At 42.7% G+C, this 26,569-nt stretch overlaps 1 protein-coding gene across 5 annotated transcripts in view; it reads right to left on the minus strand.

Moving 5' to 3' along the window:
• Nucleotides 1-26,569, minus strand: part of usp47 (ubiquitin specific peptidase 47) — a 186,232-nt gene that overhangs the window by 41,675 nt on the left and 117,988 nt on the right. For all 5 annotated transcript variants that reach the window (XM_068046694.1, XM_068046695.1, XM_068046693.1 and 2 more), the window contains 8 exons: nucleotides 24,166-24,315; nucleotides 20,472-20,567; nucleotides 20,231-20,383; nucleotides 16,576-16,743; nucleotides 12,944-13,075; nucleotides 10,862-10,938; nucleotides 5,063-5,118; nucleotides 3,059-3,171 (listed from right to left, as the gene is read on the minus strand). In XM_068046694.1, coding sequence (XP_067902795.1) covers nucleotides 3,059-3,171; nucleotides 5,063-5,118; nucleotides 10,862-10,938; nucleotides 12,944-13,075; nucleotides 16,576-16,743; nucleotides 20,231-20,383; nucleotides 20,472-20,567; nucleotides 24,166-24,315 — 945 coding nt within the window. The remainder of the gene's footprint in view (nucleotides 1-3,058; nucleotides 3,172-5,062; nucleotides 5,119-10,861; nucleotides 10,939-12,943; nucleotides 13,076-16,575; nucleotides 16,744-20,230; nucleotides 20,384-20,471; nucleotides 20,568-24,165; nucleotides 24,316-26,569) is intronic.

Here is a 26,569-nt window from a genome sequence, read left to right on the forward strand (position 1 = left end):
GGCCTTTATAGCCACTCCAGGTGCTGCTTCACACTTACCCATTGTCTCTCGAGACAAGGAGGCCAACGAATACGACAACGAAACACTTTTTAGTTCATTAATCAAGGAAAAACTGAAAAGTTTTGAAATTAAGTTAATGGATCATTGACTAAAAGAAACAGAGCAGTGAGCCTATATGTAACTCCGGTCCCACACCGACATGGTTTGGCTAATAACTGCTTGTGAAGTGGCAAAGCAAGTCACCAGTTCTATCAAACGGTGGGCAACTATGCATAGGCAATAAATACTGGCCTTGCAGGCACAATTCCAGCCACTGATTATAAAAAAATTCAGTTACAAATTCTAGAACTTGGGTAAAAGCTTGCATGAGGCATGGTTTACAGTTATGTTTGAAATATGTTTTAAGGACTTCTAGTGGAATTATGGACATAGATTCATCTGGAATCTTGACGAGATGCTGAACTTTGTGTTTTTTTTTTAAAAGTCACCAGAAGGTTCCTGGATTTGGCTTGTAAACAAGTCTTACTGGAAGTCTGTGGATAATCACCCAACAGGGGTTGTTTTTGACTTGGGGAAATGTTTACAAAGAAGTGACAGGTCAAGATTTACAGAGGTCAGGAGGCTTGACTTCTGGAACGTTTTTAGTTTCAGCTTGAACTGTTACAACAGACAGTTGGTTTTTGCCAACCAGAAGACGACCCAGCTCATTTCTCTCTCTTGAAAAGAAATCCTGCATTTCCAGTGTGTCAATTTCCTAGTTCCAACTGCACTTGAAGAAACCCCGCGTATCGAATGTGTGGGAACTGAAACCCCTGTTGCTGCATTTCTGCTGTAAGGCCTATCTGAAGGCTCTGTAGCTGCATTTCTTGGAAAGCCTACCCAAACTGATTTTCAACATCGCCTGGAAAGAACTGTCTTAGGAAGATCCCAGTGACAGCCATCGATACGCATTTGGGACGCCAAAACCAAGGACAAGTATTCCGCCCAACTTTGCTTTTTTTGATAACAGCGCTAAACAAAAATTCCTTTTATTTTTCCGGTTAACCGTTGTGTGTATGTGTGTATATGAGGGGCTCAGATAAATAAGGGGCTTTAATATTTCAACTTGTGTATGTTTTACTTCATTATTGGTTAAGACTTGTTTTATAATAAACTGATAATTTTGTTGTTTATTAAAGAAACCTGGTTGGTGTCTTTGATTCGGGGAAAAATAGACCATATGGTTGACTGTATTGGTAAGTTGGCAAATTTAAATATATAATAAAAACAAGAAATGCTGGAACCACTCAGCAGGTCTGGCAGCATCTGTGGAAAGAGAAGCAGAGTTAACGTTTCGGGTCAGAGACCCTTCTTCGGAACTTAAATATATGTTGTGACCTGTGGAGAAGTGGGACTAGAATAAACAGTGCACTCCTCCCGCCTTGGTCGTAATACAGCGAAGGTGTGAAATGGACTGCCGGGGTTCAGGGAACAGATCATTTTTTTTACTCTTTCACAGGATGCGGGCATCACTGGCCAGGCCAGCATTTATTGCCCATCCTTAATTGCCCTTGAGCAGGTGGTGGTGAGCCGTCTTCTTGAACCGCTGCAGTCCATGTGGTGTAAGTATACCCACAGTGCTGTTAGGCAGGGAGCTCCAGGTTTTTGACCCAGTGACAGTGAAGGAACGGCGATACAGTTTCAAGTCAACATGGCGTGTTACTTGGCAGGGAACTTGCAGGCGGTGGCGATCCAATGGGTCAGCTGCTCTCGTCTTTCTAGATGCTAAAGATCACAGATTTGGAAGGTGCTGCTGAAAGAGGCTTGGTGAGTTGCTGCAGTGCATCTTGTAGATGGTAAGCACTGCAGCCACTGTGTGCCAGTGGTGGAGGAAGTGATTGTTTAAGGTGATGGATGGTGTGCCGATCAAGCGGGCTGCTTTGTCTTGGATGGTAGCCAGCTTCTTGAGCATTGTTGGAGCTGCATTTATCCAGGCAAGTGCAGAGTATTCCATCACTCCTAACTTGTGTCTTATAGATGGTGGAAAGGCTTTTGGGCGTCAGGAGATGAGTTACTCGCTGCAGAACTTGCAGCCTCTGACCTGCTCTTGTAGCCACAGTATTTATATGGCTGGTCCAGTTAAGTTTCTGGTCAATGACCTTATGATGGGAGGGAAGGTTATTGATGAAGCAGCTGAGATGACTGGCCTCCAACAATCACAGCCATCATCTTTTGTGCTAGGTATGACTGCAACTAGTCATCTGTGATGTTGGGGATCTCAGAAGCTTGTCGAGATGGTTGAAGGTGGCTGTAAATGTTTCAGCCTTGTCTTTTGCATTGAAGTGCTGAGCTCCCCCATCATTGAGGCTGGGAATACTTATGGACCCTCCTCTCTGGTTAGTTGTTTAACAGTCCACCACCATTCACAACTGGCTGTGGCAGCACTGCACAGCTTTGATCTGATCTGCGGGATTGATTGTGGGAATTATTCAAACGAGAATCAATGCTATTGCAGAGAACGGCAATGGAGGGGTTGTTTTTTCTGGGCTGCTGCTGCCACTGGACAGTAGGAACCTGTAACCTCCTCCAGCCCTACAACCCTTGAGATCTCTGTGCCCTTCCAATTCCAGCATCTTGCATTTTCCCGATTTTAATCAATCCACTATCGGCGATCGTGCTTTCAATTGTTCAAGCCTTAAAGTCCGAAATTCCCTCCCTGAACCTCTCCCTCCTCCTTAAAGGTGACCCGAAAAGCCATCTCTTTGACCAAGCTTTTGGTTATCTGCCCTAATATCACAGTATGTGGCTTAGCGTCAACTTTTGTTTGATGAAGCTCCTGTGAAGTGTGTTGGGATGCTTTACTATGTTAAAGGTGCTATATAAATTCAAGTAGTTGTTGTATTTAACTTTGTTTACATGGTTCAAACCACAACACCACAAATGAATAACTACAAACTATAAAATGCAATTTTATTAACTAAAGAGCAATCCATTCCTTTAGCATATAAAACTGCACAATATGACATCTTTATTTTGAACTAAAGGGGATGTTAAATTTGGACCTGACTACACATCATACCTTGCACGTATTACGTTCAATTTCCCGCTGCCTTTTCTCTTGTTCTTCTGTTTCTTTCTCCTTCTGGACCAGTTGTTTGATGTGCTCAGGAAATTCATGGACCTGCAAGAACTCTATCAATGAAGAAAAATTATGTTCTATACCTCAAAAGAAAAACAGAAAGCTGGAGATTTACTGGCCTTTTTCTTAGCTCATAGTTTCACATTCTGCATGACCAATGTAAGAATTTAAATCAAGTTAATGGATTTCTCACTGAAAATAGTGCAGCGTGGAACAGCAGGAAGTTAACGGGGCCTGGGGCATATGGCCAGAGGGATGAAGCACAAGTCCAAGGAGGTGATAATGGACCTGGTACAACCACAAAAAGAAAGAAAATCTTGCATTTATAGAGTTTTTTTCATGATCTCAGGATATCCAAAATGCTTTACAGCCAATGAAGTATTTTTGAAGTGCAGTCACTGCTGTAATGTAGGAAATATGGCAGCCAATTGTGCACAGCAAACTATATTTGACCAAGCTTTTGGACACCTGTCCTAACACTCCTTATGTGGCTCTGTGCCAAATTTTGTTTTATTATGCCCCTGTGAAGCACCCGGGACATTTTACTATGTTAAAGGCGCTATATAAATACAAGTTGTTGCTGTCATATATGGATTACACCGAGTTCAATTCTGGCCTTACAGTCCTGGAGGCAGTGCTGGAAAGGAAAATAAACTAATATCCAGCTTAATCGGAGTTACAAGGCGAGGACAATGAGTCCGAGATGGTTTACACTGAACAGAAGGTTCAGTGGAGAGGTTATTCACATATTGAAGATCCAAAGGGAATGGAAAAACTGAACTCTGATAATTCCAGAACCAGGAGACACAGACAAAAGCTTAGTAAAAGCAAAGTGCATGGTCTAGTCCTAACTGCTTTGCGCAGAGGGGGTGAATGCATTGAATGGACTCCCCAGAGTCAGATAGTGTGAGAAAAAAACTATGGTAAAATATCTGTGGAAGGGTTGATTACAGACACATTAGATTTTTGTGCCGACTAGATGGATAGTCTTTTCTGATCCTGTTCTTTCCAAGTTCAAATCTCAGTGACTGTTTATAGCTGAAAGACGTTACAGTGAATAAAAATCGACAGGTGTTCTTTTTATCCATGATGCTGCTTGAATAGCATGGCAGAGTGCTTATGGAGCTCAGTTCTGCATCTTTCATCTCGATTCCTATCTGCACAAACCTTCTAAGTTGGAATCGAAAGATCAGAAGTTGCAAATTGACTATAACACTATGAATATTAGCACCTCATGTCAGAGTTCAAGCTCCAGTTTTGACTGGTGTTTATGTCAAGATTTTGCACCAATCAACACTAAGGCAGATGGGAAACTAAAAGGAAATACTTGCATTTATATAGTGCCTTTCCTGACCACAGGACAATTCAAAGTGCTTTACAGCCAAAGAAGTACTTTTTGAAATGCAGTCACTGTTGTCATGTAGGAAGCGCAGCAGTCAATTTGTACAAAGCAAGTTCCTTCTCACAGCACTGAGATACTGATCAAATAATTTTTTTAAGCAATGTTAGTTGAGGATAAATATTGGCCAAGATACCAAAGAATATCCCTGCTCTTCTTGAAGTAGTGGCACAAAACCCTTAATGTCCAGCTGACAGGGCAGACAGGACCTCGGTTTAACTTCTCATCCGAAAGACATCCAGTCATGAATAATTCAGGCATAAATTGTTGCAGGTAGGCTAGGATGTCCCATAATTCAGGGTTCCATTCTTACGGATTAACTAATGAATGACATAATGAAAATTCCATGGGATCATGCTATCCTGATGAAGGATAGCACGAATGTTGGTGGCTGACTACAAGCAGAGAACATAACCTTCATGCAAACCAATGTGATGATCATGCCAAACTGTTGAAGAATATTTATCTTCTTGACGCAAACAACAGAAAAGCAACACTGACCCTGTGGTAAAACTTTTAAACGTACTTAAAATAAATTCACTCACTTGCATTTCTCGTAGATTCCTTTTGTCTGTAAATTAACATATACGCATTGGTGGAGCTGGTTAAGAGAAAAAGTTCAGTTGTTAACTACATAATCACAGCTTTATTCTTACCTATGAATTTGCTGCATTAGATATCATTTAGATTTCCAGTTCCAAACACCTACTGAATTAATATGTGCACCCAAAAACACCTACCATTTCAAACATTCAAGCAATCTGGAAATCTACACCGTCATAGAAACATAGAAAATAGGAGCAGGAGTAGGCCATTCGGCCCTTCGAGCCTGCTCCATCATTCATTATGATCATGACTGATCATCCAACTCAGTAACCTGTTCCCGCTTTCCCCCGTATCCTTTGATCCCTTTCGCCCCAAGAACTATATCTAACTCCTTCTTGAAAACATTCAGTGTTTTGGCCTCAACTGCTTTCTGTGGTAGCGAATTCCACAGGCTCACCACTCTCTGGGTGAAGTAATTTCTCCTCACCTCAGTCCCAAAAGATTTACCCCGTATCCTTAGGCTATGACCCCTGGTTCTGGACTCCCCCCTCCATCGGGAACATCCTTCCTGCATCGACCCTGTCAAGTCCTGTCAGAATGTCATAGGTTTCTATGAGATCACCCCTCACTCTTCTGAACTCCAGCGAATATAATCCTAACCGAATCAATCTCTCCTCATACGTCAGTCCCACCATCCCAGGAATCAGTCTGGTAAACCTTCGCTGCACTCCCTCTATAGTAAGAACATCCTTTCTCAGATAAGGAGACCAAAACAGCACACGATATTCGAGGTGTGGCGTCACCAAGGCCCTGTATAATTGCAGCAAGACATCCCTGCTCCTGTACTCGAATCCTTTTGCTATGAAGAGCAACATACCATTTGCGTTTTTTACCACCTGTTGCACCTGCATGCTTACCTTCAGCGACTGGTGTACGAGAACACCCAGGTCTCGCTGCATAGTCCCCTCTCTCAGTTTACAGCCGTTCAGATAATAATCTGCCTTCCTGTTTTTGCTACCAAAGTGGATAACTTCACATTTATTCACATTATACTGCATCTGCCATACATTTGCCCACTCACTCAACTTGTCCAAATCACCCGGAAGCCTCTCTGCATCCTCCTCACAACTCACCCTATCACCCAGTTTTGTGCCATCTGCAAATTTGGAGATATTACATTTAGTTCCCTCATCCAAATCATTAACGTATATTGTGAATAGCTGGGGTCCTAGCACCGATCCCTGCGGTACCAAACTAGTCACTGCCTGCCGTTCAGAAAAAGACCCATTTATTCCTATTCTTTGTTTCTTGTCTGCCAACCAATTTTCTATCCATCGCAATACATTACCCCCAATCCCATGCGCTTTAATTTTACACGCTAATCTCTTTTGTGAGACTTTTGTCAAAAGCCTTCTGAAAGTCCAAATAAACCATCAACCGGTTCCCCCTCATCAACTCTACTAGTTACATCCTCGAAGAATTCTAGTAGATTTGTCAAGCATGATTTCCCTTTCGTAAATCCATGCTGACTCTGTCCAATTCTACCACTGTTCTCTAAGTACTTTTTTTTTAGATTAGAGATACAGCACTGAAACAGGCCCTTCGGCCCACCGAGTCTGTGCCGAACATCAACCACCCATTTATACTAATCCTACACTAATCCCATATTCCTACCAAACATCCCCACCTGTTCCTATATTTCCCTACCACCTACCTATACTAGTGACAATTTATAATGGCCAATTTACCTATCAACCTGCAAGTCTTTTGGCTTGTGGGAGGAAACCGGAGCACCCGGAGAAAACCCACGCAGACACAGGGAGAACTTGCAAACTCTGCTATAAAATCTTTGATAATGGACTCCAGAATTTTCCCCACTGCTGACGTCAGGCTGACTGGTCTATAAATTCCCTGTTTTCTCTCTACCTCCCTTTTTAAATAGTGAGGTTACAATAGTTATTCTTCAATCTGCAGCAACTGTTCCAGAGACTATAGAATCTTGGAAGATGACCACCAATGCATCCACTATTTTAGGGCCACTTCCTTAAGTACTCTGGGATGTAGCTTATCAGGCCCTGGGGATTTATCGGCCTTCAATCCCATCAATTTCCCCAACACCATTTCGCTACTAACACTGATTTCCTTCAGTTCCTCCCTCTCACTAAACCCTGTGTGGGGACAGAACAATGGGGACATTTAAGGTGAAATAATCAATCAATTATAGACTACTAACAAACTAACCTTGGAGCTACAAAGACAGCTTATCAGAAATAATAAAGTAACTTCAGTGCTGCACAGACAGCTTATCAGTAGAAGCAGACTAACAAGCAGAAACTAACAGGACAGCTGCAGACTGTTTAATAGTAGCCTATTGTATAGCAATCAGCCTAACGGTCCAAGGAGACAGGGGGATGAGAAACTGCTAGAGTAAGGAGGTGAAACAAATAGACAAGGCAGTACCCCAATCAGGACCTGACACCAAGAAACTGCAAAGTTTGTAAACAAATTGGGAACAGAAAGGGGGTGTCACTGATTTGCATGAAGAACTATAAGAAAGCCCTGATTTGGTGAGGAAGGTGGAGGCAGAGGTGTATGCTCGCTTTACTGATGTAACCATTAAGTACTGCAATAAAGTTTCTTAAAGTTATAGTCGGACTTTGTCTCTCTTTGTGCAACTAATGGGATCTAACACCCTGTGTTCCCCAACCTTTCAGGTATGATATTTCTGTCCTCCTTTGTCAAGACAGAACCAAAATATGCATTTAGCTGATCAGCCATTTCTTTGTTCTCCATAATAAATTCCCCTGTTTCTGACTGTCATGGCAGAATAAGAATAGGGAAAAAAATTCGGCTCACAGAAAGGAAGCTAAATAGTGTCAAATGACTAGCGCTGTAAAATCTGACTTTTCAGTTGTGGATTACAATATATAGGGAACTAAAGACTGCTATGGTTATTAGTTGTAATCAACATGAGAGTTCAGATCTGATAAGGATGCAACAGAGGGGTCCAAATTCTGAATGGTTTCGAGCAAATAAATCAGGAGGAACTGTGTCAACTAGCCAGTGAGCAAGAACTAGAGGGCATAAGTTTAAGATAGTCAATAGAATGAAAGAGAAGATTAATAATCTTTTTTTTAGGGACATGGAATGCCTGATCAGAAGCAGAATCTATAATAACAGCTTTTAAAAGGGAAGTAGCTAAACATTTGAAAAGGAAATATTTAAAAGGATATGGGAAAAGGGCAGGGTAATAGGTTCAAGTGGATAGCTCTTTTAGACCAAACAACATCTTTTTGTGCTGTGAGATTAACACAAGTAAAGCCTACATCAAGAAGAGGTAAAAACGCTCTCATTGTCACATTGGAGAGCAGATGTTAATGCCACCTTATCTGTATCACCACATACAGTCGCAAACACCCATTCACTTGTACTTGTTCTTTGAAGGAAACAATCACTGGGGCTATTTACTTACTCAGCTTTATTGAAAGCTTTTTCATGAGAAAGTGCCATTTGAAGGGCTTCACCTTGTGGACAGGAAATTGAAGAGGACTACCATAAAGCAGCCCCTCAACTCAGGAACAAATATTTTGATTTGTATGTTTTTCTAGCACAAACACGGATAGAAATTGTAGCTCTCAACCACTGAAAAATTAGTAAAATTCCATGTAACAAAACTGGAAATTGACTGTTCAGACATCACTAATGAGCACATTTGCTCATCAATTTCATCACAGCCCAAGAACAACCAGCCTCAGTTACTCATGTCAATTACCTTGAATCGGTGTCCTCTGGTTACCAACATTTCTGCCACTGGAAATAGTTGTACTTTATTTACCCCATCAAAACCATTCATGATTATGAATAACTCTATCAAATCTCCCTTCAACCTTCTCTCCTCTAAGGAGAACAATCCCAGCTTCACCAGTTCCTCCATTTAACTTGGGTCTCTCATCCCTGGTGTCATTCTAGTAAATCTCTTCGGCAACCTCTCTATGGCCTTGACTTCCTTCTGAAAGTGTGGTGCCCAGAATTGGACACCATACTCCAGCGGATATCTAACCAGTGACTTATAAAGGTTTCATTTTGTATTCTATTTATAGAGTCAAGAATCTCATGTGCGTTTTTAAACAGGCTTCTCAACTTGTCCTGCCACCTTGAAAGATTATGCGCATATACACCCCAGGTCTCTCAGTTCCTGCAGCCCCTTTAAAATTTTTATCATATAACTTATATTGCCTCCCCTCATTCTTTCCATCAAAATGCATCACTTCACATTTTTCTGCACTAAATTTTATCTGCTGTGACCAGGTGCCTTCCCATTTCACCTGTCTATGTCTTCCTGAATTTAGGATATGTGACAGCCAATATACAAGCAGCAAAAACCCACAAACAGCAATGTGACAATGACCAGATAACCAGTTTTATAGATACTAGTTGAGGGATAAAAATTGGCTGGGACACTGGGCAGAACACCACTGCTTTTCGAATAGTGCCATGGGAATTTTTTACATCGGCCTGAGGGGGTAGACACAGCCTTGGTTTAACAACTGATCTGAAAAAGGGCACCTCCGATAGTTTAGTACTCCCTCAGTGCTGACCTACAACAGTGCAGCACTCCCTCATTACTGAGCCCCGGACAGTGCAGCGCTCCCTCAGTACTGAACCCCGGACAGTGCAGCGCTCCCTCAGTACTGACCCTCGGACAACGCAGCGGTCCCTCAGTACTACTCTGGAGTTTCAGCCTGGATTCTGGCTACTTCAATATATGTTTAAAAAATGGGTATTTAAATATAGAAGCATTTGATTTTATTAAATTCTTTGATCTATATTGTACAGAAGCCTGAGTCTAGCAGACCCTACTGTTTAACCTGTGATATCGTAACACAGCTAAAGACTCTCATGCAAGCTTGCAGCTTGATTAACACAAGCAAAGATATCTAGTTCTATTTAAATATACTCAACTATGAGCAGAAGCATGAGGGCATCAATTTACAGGCCAGGTGTGAGGTTATTTACTTTGACCTGAAGAAAGATTGATCAGAGTGTTTTCTGAATGACAAGACGCTGGGAACTGGGGAGGAGCAGAGATTTAGGGATCCAAGTACAGAAATCACAAAGCTAGTGAACAGATACAAAAAGGGTTAATGGAATGTTGGCCTTTATCTCAAGGGAACTGGAACACGTTACAGCTGTACAGAGCTCTAGTTAGAGCCCATCTGGAGCACTGTGTTCAGTTCTGAGTACACCACAGGAAGGACATACTGGCCTCGGAGGGGTTAGAGTGGAAATTCATAAGAATGATACTGGGCTAAAACTGTTAAATTGTGAGGACAAGCTTCATAGCTAGGCTTGTATTCTCGACTATAGAAGATTAAGGGGTGATTTAGATGTGTTTAAAATGGTTAAAGAATTTGATAGGTTAGGTGGAGAGAAACTATTTTGTCTGGTGGGAGAGCTCAGAACAAGGCAGCATAACTTTAAAATTAGAGCCAGGCCATTCAGGGGTGATGTCAGGAAGCACTTTTTCCACACAAAGAATAGTGGAAATCTGGAACGCTCTCCCCCAAAGAGCTTATAAGGAATTGAAAATTTCAAAATGGAGATTGATAGATTGTTGTTAGGCAAGAATATTTAGGGTTCTGGATCCAAGACCTCGAGGCGGAATAGCTCCTGTTCTTATTGTCCCGAGGGTTACAGAAACAAAACTTTCGTACGGTACTTGAAAACGGAACCCAAGGCAAATAGTTTATATCTAATAGTCCCAAAGGTCCTCAGTGAATAATGTTTAGTGTAGTTACCTAGCAAAAGCACTGGAGTAATAGCCTCTGGTCACTGAAGAGCCACCATACGTTTTCCTAATATCATCTTGAGTAATCTGAAAGGAACACAGTTATTTTCTTACTTCCATTAAAAAGTAGGAGCTATCAAAGTTGCACAAAAATCTTTGGCTGTAAATAGTTAAGTAATTGATCATTACATAGTTAACAGTTAAATCCAGAAAGTGTTTGCTTTGTTAAGCCAAGTTTTTTCAACATAGAGGCGAAGTATTTTAAGAACTCTTGCATGGAGTGGTTGCGGTGGAAGTAAAACCATATTTCACCAGCTACAGCTCCACCAGACAACCTGCTGAGAAAGTACTCAAATTCACAATCACTTTCTCCTGTGTAGATTTTCTGTGAACAAATGAACTTCAAGCATCAGGAACATAGAAACAATTAAACTGATTTCTTAGTTCTCTTTATCTATGTGAATTTGTGTGCATACAGCTGTTTTTTTAAATATCTAGAATTTATAACTTACTATTTACTCAAGTTGTTTCCCATCCTTTTACTTTGCTCCTGCTCACTGTTCTTTCTCTTTCACTGTCACTTGCTCCTCTCACCACCAGGTCTGATATTCCTCAGCCCTATCACACCGGCTTGATTATTCCTCTTCTGCCTCTGTTAAATGTCAGCTAGCTCCAGCTGTCACAGCAAGTGTCAGGAAATACAGCCAAGGTGGGCTGTCCTGCAGTGACAATACTCCAGGATCTCACTGTCCATGTGTGAGCTGGAACATCGAGTATTTGATGGTGGAGGATCAACACAGTCACAAGAGACTCAAACAGGCCAACGTGCACAGTGAATACATGCTCCAGAGATTTAAAGAAGGGAGATTACAGATAACACAATAGTTAGATGGGACAGATGGATCAGGGGTGGTGAGTTTTTTTCAAAAATCCATTCAGGGGACATGGTTGTCACTGGAAAGGCCAGCATTTATTGCTCATCGCTAACTGCCCATGAGGAGGTGGTGGTGAGCCACCTTCTTGAACTGCTGCAGTCCATGTGGGGTAGGTACACCCACAGTGCTGTTAGAGAGAGTGTACCAGGACTTTGTCCTAGTGACAATGGAGGAACAGCTATATAGTTCCAAGTCAGGATAGTGAGAGACTTGGAGGGGAACTTACAGGTGGTGGTGTTCCCATGCGTCTGCTGCCCTTGTCCTTCTAGGTGGTAGAGGTCACGAGTTTAGAAGGTGCTGTCGAAGAAGCCGTGGCAAGTTACTGCAGTGTATCCTGTATATGGTACCACCATCAGTAGTGGAGGGAGAGAATGCTGAAGGTGGTGAATGGAGTGCTAATCAAGCGGGTGGCCTTGTCTGGGATGGTATCAAGCTTTTTGAGGTTTTTGAAGTTGCATTCGTCCAAGCAAATAGAGAGTACTTTCTTTTAAATCTGCGTCAGTTAAATACAGTTCCACATCTAAACTATTAGGTGAAAACTGGCTAACTCCAAAAAGACCCTCAAAGCTTGGGGCTGCACCAGGGCCCAGGGAGCCGGAGCTCGAGGCAGCACAGAGGCCCAGGGAGCCAGAGCCCGGGGCTGCAGCGGGGCCCTGGGAGCCGAAGCCGGAGCCCGGGGCTGCAGCGGGGCCCAGGGAGCAAGAGCTCGGGGCTGCAGTGCAGCACTGCTACTCATATTAGCACCTCTACACAGGATTCCTACTCCTGTTTGCACTCTGGAAACCCATGCGAGGATGTCCCGAATGTGAGAAACTGTCCCCGATTGTGTTCTTCTCCACAGCCTGTGAATGTTACATCTGAGCTCAGTTGTGAAAAACGGCGAATTGAACAAGCTACCGGAGTATGGCTAATGTGCAATGTGAGCCTCCAGTTTTATATGAAACCTGAACAGTACAAGGGGCATAGACAACTAAATTCCTTCAAGATCTTTATTCATCAAATATAGAATTGTTACATATTTCCATTGGAGGAAATGTCAGCCATTGGACTGAAAATATATGATCCTAAACCACACTTAGGAAGAATATTCCATTTATAAATCAAGTTGGAATAATACATAAACTACACCGTGAGATACATATCAAATACTTGCATACCCTGCTGACGTGCTGGTCATTGAAACTGTACCACTGTCTGTCACTGAATGATTTAATACAGGCATAGTAATGTCCGCCAGCGGCGCTCCCTGAATGAACCATAACTGAGAAGAGCTCGTAAATCCAGGTACCCTGAAAAAAAAGAACAGTGATCAACAAACTGGGTAGGGGGAGAAAAGAACCAAAAACTTGTATTTATGTAGCGCCTTTAACACAGTATAACATCTCAATGCACTTCACAGGAGCGTTACTGAAAAGAAAATTTCACATAGAGCCACATAAGGTAGTATTAGGACAGGAGACCAAAAGCTTGATCAAAGAGGTAGGTTTTAAGGAGCTTCTTACAGGAGGAGAGGCTTAGGGAGGGAGTTCCAGAACTCAGAGTGCAGGCAGCTGAAGACAAAGGCCACCAACGGTCATATGATAAAAATCAGGGATGTGCAAGAAGTCAGAACTGGAGGAGCATGAAGCTCTTGGAAGACTGTAGGGCTGGAGGTGGTACAGAAATGGAGCGAGAGGCTATGGAGGAATTTGAAAACTAGGTATTTCTGGAACATTTTACTGCATATTTTAGCAGCTATTGTAATTTTTAAATAAATATAGGGCAAGAGGGTGGACTTCCAATGCTGGGACTATTTAAACTAGTGCAGAGAAAGCCAAGTGGAGATTTAACAGAGGTTTTGTAAATTGATGAGAGTTTTGATAGAGCAGATATCGAAAGAGCAAAGTGCTTTTGGTCGATTAGAGGAAAGCAGTTGACAAATTATATTTTCAACTTGAGTCAAATTAGATTACTTAGAACTAAATTTCAAGTTAACAAAGCTTTCTTTGCTATTCACACAGCAGAGTAATGATTGGAAGTGGGAATAGACATAAACCTGTCGGAATTTGATCACACAAAGGCGGAGTGGGGTGGGTGGTTTACAGGTTGATCAGGGAATTGAAATTGGGAAGTTGGGCTGAGAATGACACATGAAAATTGCTAAGTGAGCATAGAGCAGTGATAAATAAGCCAAACAGGATTTTGGGTTGTACAGTGCATGGAATAGAACACAAATCTCAGGACGTGATTCTGAGCCTATTCAGGGATTAGGTTTATCTCCATGTAGAGTCGTGGGCATCAGGGGACTGGAAAAGGTGCAATGAAGGGCTGCCGTCTGATACCTGGCTTAGACATCTGAGCCATAAGGCAAGGCAATAGAACCCAGGTTTGTTTACACAACTTGCATTTATGTAGCAGCTCCATAGAACCACACAATGATACAACAGCATAGAAGGTGGCCAATCAGCCATCGTGCCTGCTCTTTGAAAGAGCTATCCAATTAGCCCTGTAAATGTTTCCACTTCCAGTATTTATCCAATTCCCTTTTGAAAGTTACTATTGAAACTGCTTCCACCACTGTTTCAGGCAGTACATTCCAGATCACAACAATTTGATGAGGAAACTTTTTTTTTTATAAACACGTCACATCCTTTAGCTGTCAATCACCTTAAATCTGTATACTCTAGTGCCGCTGGAAAGAGTGTGCTCTCATTATTCCGTCAAAATCCTTTAAGGTAGAAAAAAATCCCAAAGTGTTTCCCAGATGCAAAATCAAAAAAATGGATGCGGGAAAAGATCCATGAGGTAGGAGCATAAGGAAATTATAGTGACTCATCTGTGAACAAGTGATTCTCAAATGCTTTTCTTTCAGATTGGCCTCTGCAAACAATGATACATTCCTAGGGTCCTTTGTTGATGTTGACACGCTCCCTGGATGCTGAGAGAAGCAGCTACTCAAAGGCAAGTCATGCCAGTGATGCCAGAAAGATTATTTTAATGAAGCAACAGAAATAATGCACTAGTAAATGAACAAATACAGTAACAGAGGCCCAGATTTTGCAGTATTAATGATGGTGAAACTGGTAACTGTCAGCGTTCGCCGTCATTACTTTTGTAAAATTGACAACAACCTCTGGAGACTGCATGTGCGTAGTAAAATGCGGAAACCCAGATGTTGCTGTCAGCAACTCTGTTTCTTCATAGAGTGCACTATAAAGGTCCCCAGAGAATGCAATCGATTAGAAAACATTGAACTGATGAGAACCTGTCTTTTCATGTATTAGTTCCACTAAAATAAAACTTGAAAAAGTTACAACTTGTTGAATGAAGTGTAACTGGGTTTTTAAACAGCATACGAACTTCGAAATTACTGTTAAACATCCTCACTGGCCCTGAAAAACTCATTTTATATTTGTGTAGTGTAAAATTTCTCCATTATGAAGGAAAAAATACATATTTTTAATATTTTTTCAGAAAATATTAGTTTATGCTATTTCAGCTTCGACCACAATCCCATTTGTACATCCCAATCATTCATTGTGCTTTGCAAAATCTTAGTTAAAAATTCAGTGCATTTTGCTTCCTGGTTTGCTGTCTGAGAATACTTCATTGGGATTGGCTGCTTACCCAACTTGCTGACATCATTGTTGCTGGACTCCTGGAGATCCCCTTGACTTGCTGCCAGATCACAAGATCTTTGTGGGCAGCTTTGTTCAAGGTCAGCGACGAGCGCCTTGGCTTCACTGCTGAACATGAAATCCAGCCAACAATACAAGAGATTTCTTGGAATACTGCGCTCACTATAATGGTATGTTTGGCCCCATGCCACAATGTAAGGACCTCTAGATGACATTTTGAAAATCATTGCTAAGTACTGTGTTAAGTTGTCAAAATTTTACAAACAGATGAGATACCAAATATGTAACGCCCACCATAATGGAGCCTGAAGCATTCAAATCATAAAAGCACCATCAGTTCTGGATGTCAGTTGTGGCTCAGTGGGTAGCACTCTTGCCTCTGAGTCAGAAGGTTGTGGGTTTAAGTCTCACTCCAGAAACCTAAGTACAAAATCGAGACTGACACTCCCATTGCAGTACTGAGGGAGTGCTGAGCCATAGGAGGTATCGTCTTTTGGATGAGGCTTTAAACTGAGGGTCCTATTGGGCTGATGTAAAACATTCTCACGCTTTATTGCAAAGAAGAACAGGAAACTTCTCCCCAGTGTACTCGCGAACATTTATCCCTCAACCAACACTAAAAGAGATTTAGCTGGTCATCATCATGTTGCTGGCTGTAAGTCTGCAGCATTTCACTTTCAACAGTGACTACACTCCAAAAAATACTTAATTGGCTGGAAAGCGCTTTGGGACGTCCAGAAGTCATGAAAGGCACTTTAGAAATGCAAGTCTGTCTTTCTTTTAAATAGTTACAATTCAAGTGCAAGAGTCTGGGGCAGCACTTTTGAAGGAAAGTCACTCTGGAAATCTGTATAGTGCACACCATGAGCAAGTAAGAAGTTTGGCCAGACACAAAACCTTTCACTTTTCACATCCGCATTCCTCTGGGAGAGAAAATCACCAGCACAAACTCCATGGGTCGAGGGGTCGAGTGGTCTATTTCTGTGCTGGAACAATCTAGGATTCTGCTGGACTAAACGTGGAGCAGGAATGTTTAGTTTAAAAAAAAGTCACCAGGGCACAAAGTGACTTTTGCACTTATTTACCACTTTTTCATAAATATTTAGAAAGGACAGGAATTTCCCTCCCATTGAAGTAAATCCCACAGCAAGATTGCTGATCATACCATGTACCTTTTCGTTCCCTGCCTTTGAGGTTTTTTCACCCCCACTGTTATTCTCCAGGCAGATCCCTTCATCCACAACATCATCATTTGAGAAGTCATTGCTCATCTGGTCACTGTGACAACTGCCTTCATTCTCAGCTCCGCTATCTGTGCAGCTCTCAGTCTGCGGAGACTTCTGTGGAAACAAAATGTCTTGCATAAATCTAATGGAATTAGCCTGTTAGCCTCCTGTGCCGCCTCAGCCTTCACTGGTGGCCATGCGTTCAGCGTCTTAGGTTATGCAATACAGAATTTCCTTAGACCTCCCTGGTTCCTCACCCTTTCTCTGTTTGAGACTCCGTTCGAAAGCTCACCTTTTGGTCAGCTCTCTTCCAATACCTTCTCCTTTGGCTCAGCACTCATTCTTAAATTATTACACTTCTGTGAAGTGCCTTGGGAAGTATTTCTCCATTCAGCGTGCTATATAAATGCAGGTTATTGTGCATGCAGGAAATGTGGTCAGGTTGGGTGGGTCACACAGGATCATAATGCATGTTAGTATGTTCACCAAAAAAGTTACCGCATTATCCCAAGAAAAGCATGTGGTGCTGGACTGGTTATCCAGAGGTCATCAGTTGGGTGGCAAGTTGTGGAACTCAAATCAATAAATCTTGTATTTTGTGGACTGGCATCAGGAGAAAACGACCACAAAAGCTGCCAGGTTGTCATAAAAATCCAAATGGTTCACACCCCACCCAGTCTGGGCTACATGTGAAGCTCCTGATCTGCATGTGACTTATTGAATAATATGGCACAGAAGTGGGCCAGTCAGCCCGATATAGTCTGAGCTAGCTCTTTTATCTAATTAGTCCCACTCCCCCTGCTCTTTCCCCTACAGCCCTGCAAATCTTTTCCCCTTCAAGTATTTATCCAATTCCCTTTTGAAAGTTATTATTGAATCTGCTTCCACCACCCGTTTAGGCACTTTTTTGTCACTCCGAAGTGAGCTAGCATGCCACTCAATGCTTAGGATAACTAAGTCCGAGCAATAAACGTGGCCTTGTCAAGAATCGCCCACATCCTGAACAGAAGGGTGGAGAGTTTGGTTGGTGCACTAATCTAACCACAGTCACAAAATATCAGTTTGTAAAATGTGGTGTGTTTTTGAAGGAAACAGCTAAGAAAGTAACTCAACAATGAGGTGCCTGAACATTCCATCAATGGTCCAGTTTGTGAGGCTTTTGCTGACAGGAATGTGTGGGGATAGGTTTGACTAATACCATTTGTTTTCTGAAGCCCGAAGACTAATATTTGTACTATCTGGACACCTAATTGTTTGTTTTGCTGCTCTGTCTTTCTGAATGCAATGCAGTAGAATCACAGTCAAAAAAATTTTAAAACCATGTCAGCTGTTAGTATATGGGACTGGCTGATATAGAATAGAAGCAGCAACTTAAAGTTGCTACATTATTGATGGATAATTACAGTCTAGCTTATGTACTAATTGGAGTATAGTTATGATGGCAGGAATGAAAACAGAAAATTCCAGAAACACTCAGCATTTGTGGGGAGAGAAACATAATTAACACTTCAGGTCAGAACAGTTCTGATGAAAGCTCACCGAGCTGAAAAGTTGGGCTGGATTTTCCCGTGGGCTTCAGGCCCCAATGTCGGGACAGAATAGGAATCCCAAGCCCCCACGTCGGCAGCGAGACCGGCTCAGCAATCTACCAGGATGCTCACTGTCATATGAAGGACAGTGGGCGTGCCCCGTTGTTGCAGACCCAGAGGGTCGGCAGCCCCACCGAGAGGAGGGTGCTGCTGAGGCAGACTGGGCCTGCGAGGGCGCCCAAATATGGAGCTGCCCTCATAGGGGTGGATTCAGATCAATAATTATGAGGGCTGAAGTCATTAGGGCCCCAGAGGGGATTAAAACCCCTCTGGTAGAATCGTTTGGGCTGGTGTGGCCTTTCCTGCCCAATGTCCCATCACTGGGGCATGGAACCTCTGGTTCCACGGTTTGCCACCTCCACTGAGCTGATGCCTATGCATGTTTGGGGGTGGGTGGGGGTGGGGGGTGGGGGGGGGGGGGGGGGAAGACAGACACTCCACTGCTGGCAAAATGGCAGCAAGGCCACAAAATTGCCCCTTATTGGGGCCTTAACAATCTTAATTGGCTGCCCACCTCCATGGAGCAGGCAACCGATCTTATTCCCAACCGGCCCTGGGTAAGTTCCCTGGTGGTGGGAAGGTGTCCGGGAGTCATTCCAACGCAGCTCCCTCCTATTTTCCCAGCCCTCTGCCTCCAAGCCTGCCACGACAGGGCTGGGAAAATTCAGCCTGTTAACTGTTTTTCTTTCTCTACAGATGCTACCTGATGTACTGAGTGTTTCCAGCATTTTTAATTTCAGATTTCCAGCCTCTGCAGTATTTTGCTTTTGGTGTGATGGCAGGTCCTTATAAGCCCCCTGTGCAGGTAAACTCTACCTCAATCCATGGGACAGTTCAGAACATGAAGTATGTCACATCAGAACAGAATGCACAGCACAGAAGCAGGTCATTCAGCCAAGCAGGTCCAAGATTTTTTTTTTTACATTCTGCACAAGTCTCCTCCCACCCCTCTTCATCTCACCCTATCCTTCCATTCCTTTCTCCCTTATGTGTTTATCTAGCATCTTTTTAAATGCACCTATGTCATTCACCACAACCAGTCCTTGCGGTAGCATGTACCATATTCACACCACTCTGGGTAAAGAAAGCATCCAACAAATAGCACTTTACATGCTTGCAAAGACTGAACTAAGTTTAAGCCCTCCCAAAGTTCTGTTAAAAATTCGACAAACACTTTTTCCAAGGTTTTCATGAAGCAAGCAGATATCTTGGCATCTGTTAGATGCAAAACCATCTAATATGGTCTCTTCAAGATAAAAGGACTACACAGTATACGGGATCTCTTAACAGTCTGGATGCTCTCATCATTGGGATCTTTAAATGTCCCTTTTTTTGTGGAAGTTTCATTCAACATCACAAACAGATTATCTTGTCGCTGCTTGTAGGATCTTACTGCACGTGGCACAGTGGCTAGCACCGCAGCCTCACAGCTCCAGCGACCTGGGTTCAATTCTGGGTACTGCCTGTGTGGAGTTTGCAAGTTCTCCCTGTGTCTGCGTGGGTTTTCTCCGGGTGCTCCGGTTTCCTCCCACAAGCCAAAAGACTTGCAGGTTGGTAGGTAAATTGGCCATTATAAATTGCCCCTAGTATAGGTAGCTGGTAGGGAAATATAGAGACAGGTGGGGATGTGGTAGGAATATGGGAAAAGTGTATTAGTATATATGGGTGGCTGATGGTCGGCACAGACTCGGTGGGCCGAAGGGCCTGTTTCAGTGCTGTATCTCTAAAAACTAAAACTAAAAATTGGCTTCTAAGTTTCTAACATTACAACAGTGACAACACTTCAAAAGTACTTCATTGGCTGTAAAACGCTTTGGGATGTTCTGAGGTCGTGAAAGAAACTATAGAAATACAAATTCTTTCTATCTTTAGTTCCTTTACTTCTATGTTTTTTGTTCTTTCTAATTAGAGCTGCTGCTGTTGGCATCTGAGCTGTGTCACTGGGAAGGATCAGGGCTTTGAAACTGTTGAACTGCATCGAATAACTGGGCTTTCAGCATTATTGCACATACCTCCTCTTCCACATCTATGAAAGGACTCATGTCGAGCTCAGCTGGAAAGGTCATTCTGTCATTCAGCTTGATCCTGTGCATCGTGGTATAATCAAAGTCAAAGCGCTTCAGCTGCAGGGTCAGTAAGTATGGGAAGTGCAGGAACTTAAGCCCCTATAAAAAAGAGATAGTAAGTTAAAATCTGTGTACATTTCTTTCTGAAAGCACGCTGGACAGTTTTCATCACTTTGAAACTATTTACCTTACGTGCATCACATTTTTTCTTGCAGCGTTCACAGAAATATTGGTTGGGACCGTCCAAGGTTTCAGGCTGGACAAACGCTTGCAAAGCTTCTTCCTAGTATGTGAGAAGCAAAAAATAAATAAATACAACACTATGGGACCCTACCAGTTGTAAACCTTCTTGCATAGCCTTCAAATCAAATATTCTTTCACCAATAAATTGAGGTTTATATGACGAAGGGAATATGATTGTGTTCATGTAGAGAGCCTGTTTCAATTAATCTGGTTAAGGATAACCAGAGGTCTCAATTTTAAGTTGTGTAAGAGTTGCATAAGGCCAGATCTAGGTTAGATGTAAAGAGGCGGTTCTTTTCAGAGAGAATAGCGGATGTCTGAACAGGCTGCCAGCTCGGGTGGTAAACACCGATTCGCTGAATTCCTACACAGGAGCCGGGCCTGTATCTGGCTGGGATGGACACCACTAGAGGGAGGTACTGAAGAGAATTCTGGACTAGTTTTAGTTTTAGTTTTTTTTTTAAAAAGAGATACAGCACTGAAACAGGCCCTTCAGCCCGAGACTGTGCCAACCATCAACCACCCATTTATACTAATCCTACACTAATTCCATATTCCGACCACATCCCCACCTGTCCCTATATTTCCCTACCACCTACCTATACTAGGGGCAATTGCTAATGGCCAATTTACCTATCAACCTGCAAGTCTTTGGGCATGTGGGAGGAAACCGGAGCACCCGGAGGAAACCCACGCAGACACAGGGAGAACTTGCAAACTCCACACAGCCAGTACCCAGATTTGAACCCGGGTTGCTGGAGCTGTGAGACTGCGGTGCTAACCACTGCACCACTTTTTTGATCACCTAAGTGGGTCAAGAGGACTTTCCGAGATTTCTTTTCCCTAATTGCCCTGGAATCTTATCTGGTTTTTCACCACTATGAGATCACATAGTCTCAGGTGAGGTGTGAAATGTATATATGTAAAAATATATATATATAATATATATATATATATATATAGTGATGCACAAGGTGTCACCACTATGTTGGACAGGCTGGATGGAGCAGGGGCCTTTACCTCTCAGTCATTGTTCATATGTTTGTATTGATCAACCAAAGGTAATATCAGGCCTGAACAATTCTCCTGTGATTCTCATGTTTGATTCTTGGTGGACTCAGAGCAGAATATCTCTCAGCTTGGTTGATATGATCCATTGACTATACTGTTACCTCTAGACTTAATATTCTAATGCACTCCTGGCCGATCTCCCACATTTTATCCTTCGTCGACTAAAGGTCATCCAAAACTCTGCTCCCCACATTCTAACTCGCATCAAGTCCCATTCATGCATCACTCTTGCTTTTTTCCATTAGTTTCATGGGATGTGGGTGTCGCTGGCCAACCCAGCATATATTGCCCATCCCTAATTGCCTTTGAGAAGGTGGTGGGGAGCTGCCTTTTAGAACCGCTGCACTCCATGTGAGGTTGGGACACGCAAAGTGCTATTAGGAAGGGAGTTCCAGTATTCTGACCCGGCAACTGTGAAGGAACTGTGATATTGTTCCAAGTCAGGATGGTGAGAGACTTGGAGGTGATCTTACAGGTAGTGGTGTTAACATGCATTTGCTGCCCTTGTCCTTCTAGGTGGTGGGTTTGGAAGGTGCTGCCTGAGTAACCTTGGTGCGTTGCTGCAGTGCATCTTGTAGATGGTACACACTGCTGCCACTGTGCGTCGGTGGTGGAGGGAGTGAATGTTTGCGGATGGGGTGCCAATCAAGCTGGCTGCTTTGTCTTGGATGCTGTTGAGCTTCTTGAGTGTTGTTGGAGCTGCACCCATCCAGGCAAGTGGAGAGTATTCCATCACAATCCTGACTTGTGCCTTGTCCATGGTGAACAGGCTTTGGGGAGTCAGGAGGTGAGTTACACGCTGCAGGATTCCCAGCCTCTGACCTGCCCTTGTAGCCACAGTATTTATATGGCTACTCCAGTTCAGTTTCTGGTCAATGGTAACCCCCAGAATGTTGATTATGTGGGATTCAGCGATGGTAATACCATTGAATGTCAAGGGGAGATTGTTAGATTCTCTCTTGTTGGAAATGGACATTGCCTGGCACTTGTGTGGCACAAATGTTATTTGCCACTTATCAGCCCAAGCATGGATATTGTCCAGGTCTTGCTGCAGTTCTACACGGACTGCTTCAGTATCTGAGGAGTTGCGAATGGTGCTGAACATTGTGCAATCATCAGCGAACATCCCCACTTCTGGCCTTATGATTGAAAGTAGGTCATTGATGAAGCAGCTGAAGATGGTTGGGCCTAGGAAGCTACCCTGAGAAACTCCTGCAGTGATGCCTGACCTCCAGAAACCACAACCATCTTCCTTTGCGCTAGGTACGATTCCAACCAGCGGAGAGTTTTCCCCGATTCCCATTGACTCCAGTTTTGCTAGGGCTCCTTGATGCCATACTCGGTCAAATGCTGCCTTGATGTCAAGGACAGTCACTCTCACCTCACCTCGAGTTGACTGTGCTCAATGAACTACACTGGCTCCCAGTTAAGCAACGTCTCAATTTTAAAATTCTCAACCATGCTTTCAAAACTTTCCTGGCCTCACCCCTCCCTATCTCTACAATCTCCCCCAGCCAACAATGCTCTGAGATATCTATGCTCCTCTAATCCTGGCCTCTCGAGCACCCCCAATTTTAATCGTTCCAGCATTGGTGGCCATGCCTTCAGCTGCCAAGGTCCGAAGCTCTGGAATTCCCTCCCTTCACCTCTCCGTCTCTCTACCTCACTCTACTCCTTTAAGACGCTCCTTAAAACCTACCTCTTTGATCAAGCTTTTGGTCAGCTGCCCTAATAGCTCCTTATGTGGCTCATGTCATATTTTGTTTGATAATGCTCCTGTGAAGAACCATTGGGACGTTTTTGTTAAGCTAAAGGCACTATACAAATACAAGTTATTGTTCTAAGTGTCAATCAGCTCAGTTAGTGGCTTTTGTGCAACTAATAGGTTGTGGGTTCTAGCCCACTGCAGCACTTGAGCTCATATTCTAGGCTGACGCTCCAGTGCAGTGCCATAGGAATGCTCATTCTCTGAAGTGCCATCTTTTGGATACGTTAAACCAAGGACCTGTTTTTCTGCTCAATTCAATGTAAAACTCCAATGACATTATTTAAGAGCAGGATAGTTTTCCCAATGTACGAGTAACATTTATCCCTCAACCAACATCACCAAAACAGATTATCTGATCATTTATCTCACTGTTTTTGGGAGATCTTGCTGTGTGCATGTAGCTGACATGTTTGCCCAAATAATAGTGAGTACATTTAGTAACAAAAATAATTTATTTGCTGGGACATCGTGACGACATTGACATTATATAAATGCAAACCTGCCTTTCTTTTATTGTTGATTGTCTTGCATACATGTTGTAGTCCACATTCTACAATATTCATCAACACTATTGATTTTTGGTGAATATTTTGCTTACCAATAGTAAACCTTCCTATTTTAGGCATGTAGTATCAGCATAAAACAAGTGCAGAAAAAGTCACTGTTTGGAAATTATACAATTAGACACCGAATTCCCAAGTGAAAAAAGCAGCTTCATTCAGGAATTTCATTAATCCAACCTTGTTGCACAGCCTTATTAGCAAGCGACACTTTTGGGCAACAGAAGTGAAACACCCACCACGCTGTTAAATGCCAGGTTGGAGCCATACGGTCTGATAACCAATGGGATGTCAAGGTATGTATCAATTCTCCAGCTCTCATAGCCACACTCTAGACACTTGACGTAGTCCTTCAATTTTCCTTGGTACAGCTGGTTAATGAGGTCAGCCTGAAACAGGAAGCGGAACTTAAGATTCCTTGTAATAAACACTGAAGCACAGCTGAAATTTAGTGAGATGTAGCTACACTTGCACACATTCTTTAACTTGTCTTCAATTCTACAACAGCAAATTGCAGTGGGAGGTGTGAGATTAATGCTTTTCCCCTCATACCCGCCAATATTAATTAACTAAGAGTCAGGAATCCTACAAGACTGGCTTCACGGAACGTTTATTTAAAAGACAGGTCTCAGAAAGACAGTTTCCAGAAGGATGACGTCAACTAACATTTGTATTTTAAAAACTTATTTCCTCCTCAGGCTTCAGTGGTAACAGATGAAGAAAACAGATTTTGAAAATGGAAAACTTAAAAGGAGGAAAAACACCTTAAAAAAAAACCTGAATAAATAGAAGACGACATTTCTACAAAGCAGCAACCCATTGAAATATTTTTTCCAAAATTCCGCTTCCTTATTTAGCATAGGAACATAAACTGATGTCAGCCGTGACTCAGCAGGTAGCACTCTTGCCCAAGAGTCAGAAGGTTACGGGTTCAGATAACACTCCAGAGACTTCAGCACATAATCTAGGCTGACAGTCCTGCTGCAGTACTGAGGGGGTGTTGCATTGTCAGATGATGCTGACTTATGGGTGAGCCCAAGGCCCCACCTGCCCTCACAGGTGGATAAAAAAGAACCCAGAACAATGAGTCAAAGAGCTGCAAGGGAGTCCTCTGGGTGTCCTGGCCAATATTTATCACTCAACAGACATCACTAAAACAGATTGTGGAACCTAGCTGTGCACAAAACAGTGCTGTGTTTCCTACATTACAACACTTCCAAATGACTTAATTAACTGTGAAGTGATTTGAAATGTCCTGTGGTTGTGAAAGGCGCTATATAAATGTAAATTCTTTCTTTACTGGAATGTTAGAAATCATGCATATCCTTCTGGTTTTCAAAAATACATAACCCAAAAAAGTTTGTTAAAAGTCAAATAAAACTAAATCATACTTTCAAAGCTAAATTAAAGGTTAGTTTGATGGATGACAGCAATTTGCTTTAACTCGATACAGCAATTTCTAACAGCAGTGCTACAACGTACAAAGTCACACCACGGCTGTGCCACAGTTTTTAAACTGCAATTACACTAAATATTAGTAAGAATTTGACGTCACAATAGAAACAGTGTGGAAGATTTTTAAAAATGTTCATCCTCGTCTCCTCCATAGGAACGCAAGAGCAGCAGTAGGCCATTCAGCCCGTCGAGCCTGCTCTGCCATTCAATTAGATCATGGCTGATCATCTACCTCAACACTACTTTCTGCGTGATCACCATAGCCCTTGATGTCATTAGTATCCAGATATCTATCGAGTTCTGTCTTGAACATGCTCAATGATTGAGCTTCCACAGCCCTCTGGGGTACAGAATTCCAAAGATTCACCACCCTCTGAGTGAAGAAATTCCTCCTCATCTCAGTCTTAAATGACCTGCCCCTAATTCTGAGACTGTGTCCCCTGGTTCTAGACTCACCCACCAGGGGGAACACCCTATCCACATCCATCATGTCACGCCCTGTAAGAATTTTGTAAGTTTCAATGAGATCACCTCTCATTCTTCAAAACTCTAGAGAATACAGGCCCAGTTTCCTCAATCTCTCTTCAAAAGACAATTCCATCATCCCAGGATTAGTCTGGTCATCCTCCTTTGCACTACCTCTATGGCAAGTATAACCTTCCTTAAATGACAAGACCAAAATTTTACACAATACTCCAGGTGCAGTCTCATCAAGGCTCCATACAATTGCAGCAAGACTTGTTTACTCCTTACTTAAAACCCATGATGATGGCCAACATACCATTTGCCTTCCCAATTGCTTGCTGCACCTGCAGGCTAGCTTTTAGTGACTCATGAACAAGGATACCCAAGTCCCTTTGGACATCAACACTTCCCAACCTCTCACCATTTAGGAAATACTCTGCCTTTCGGTTTTTTTCGACCAAAGTAGATCACTTCACACTTATTCACATTATATTCCATCTGCCATGTTTTTGCCCATTCAATTAGCCTGTCCAGGTCCCCTTGAAGCCTCCTTCAACTCAGCATTCCCACCGAGTTTTGTGTCATCAGCAAATTTGGAAATATTACATTTGGCCCCCACATCCAAATCATTTACATAGGTGGTGAACAGCTGTGGCCCCTGCACTGATCCTTGCGGTACCCAACTAGTAACAGCGAGCCATCCTGAGAATGACCTGTTTATTC

Source organism: Heterodontus francisci, chromosome 14 (assembly GCF_036365525.1).
Source record: "Heterodontus francisci isolate sHetFra1 chromosome 14, sHetFra1.hap1, whole genome shotgun sequence".
Classification (NCBI taxonomy): Eukaryota; Metazoa; Chordata; class Chondrichthyes; order Heterodontiformes; family Heterodontidae; genus Heterodontus; species Heterodontus francisci.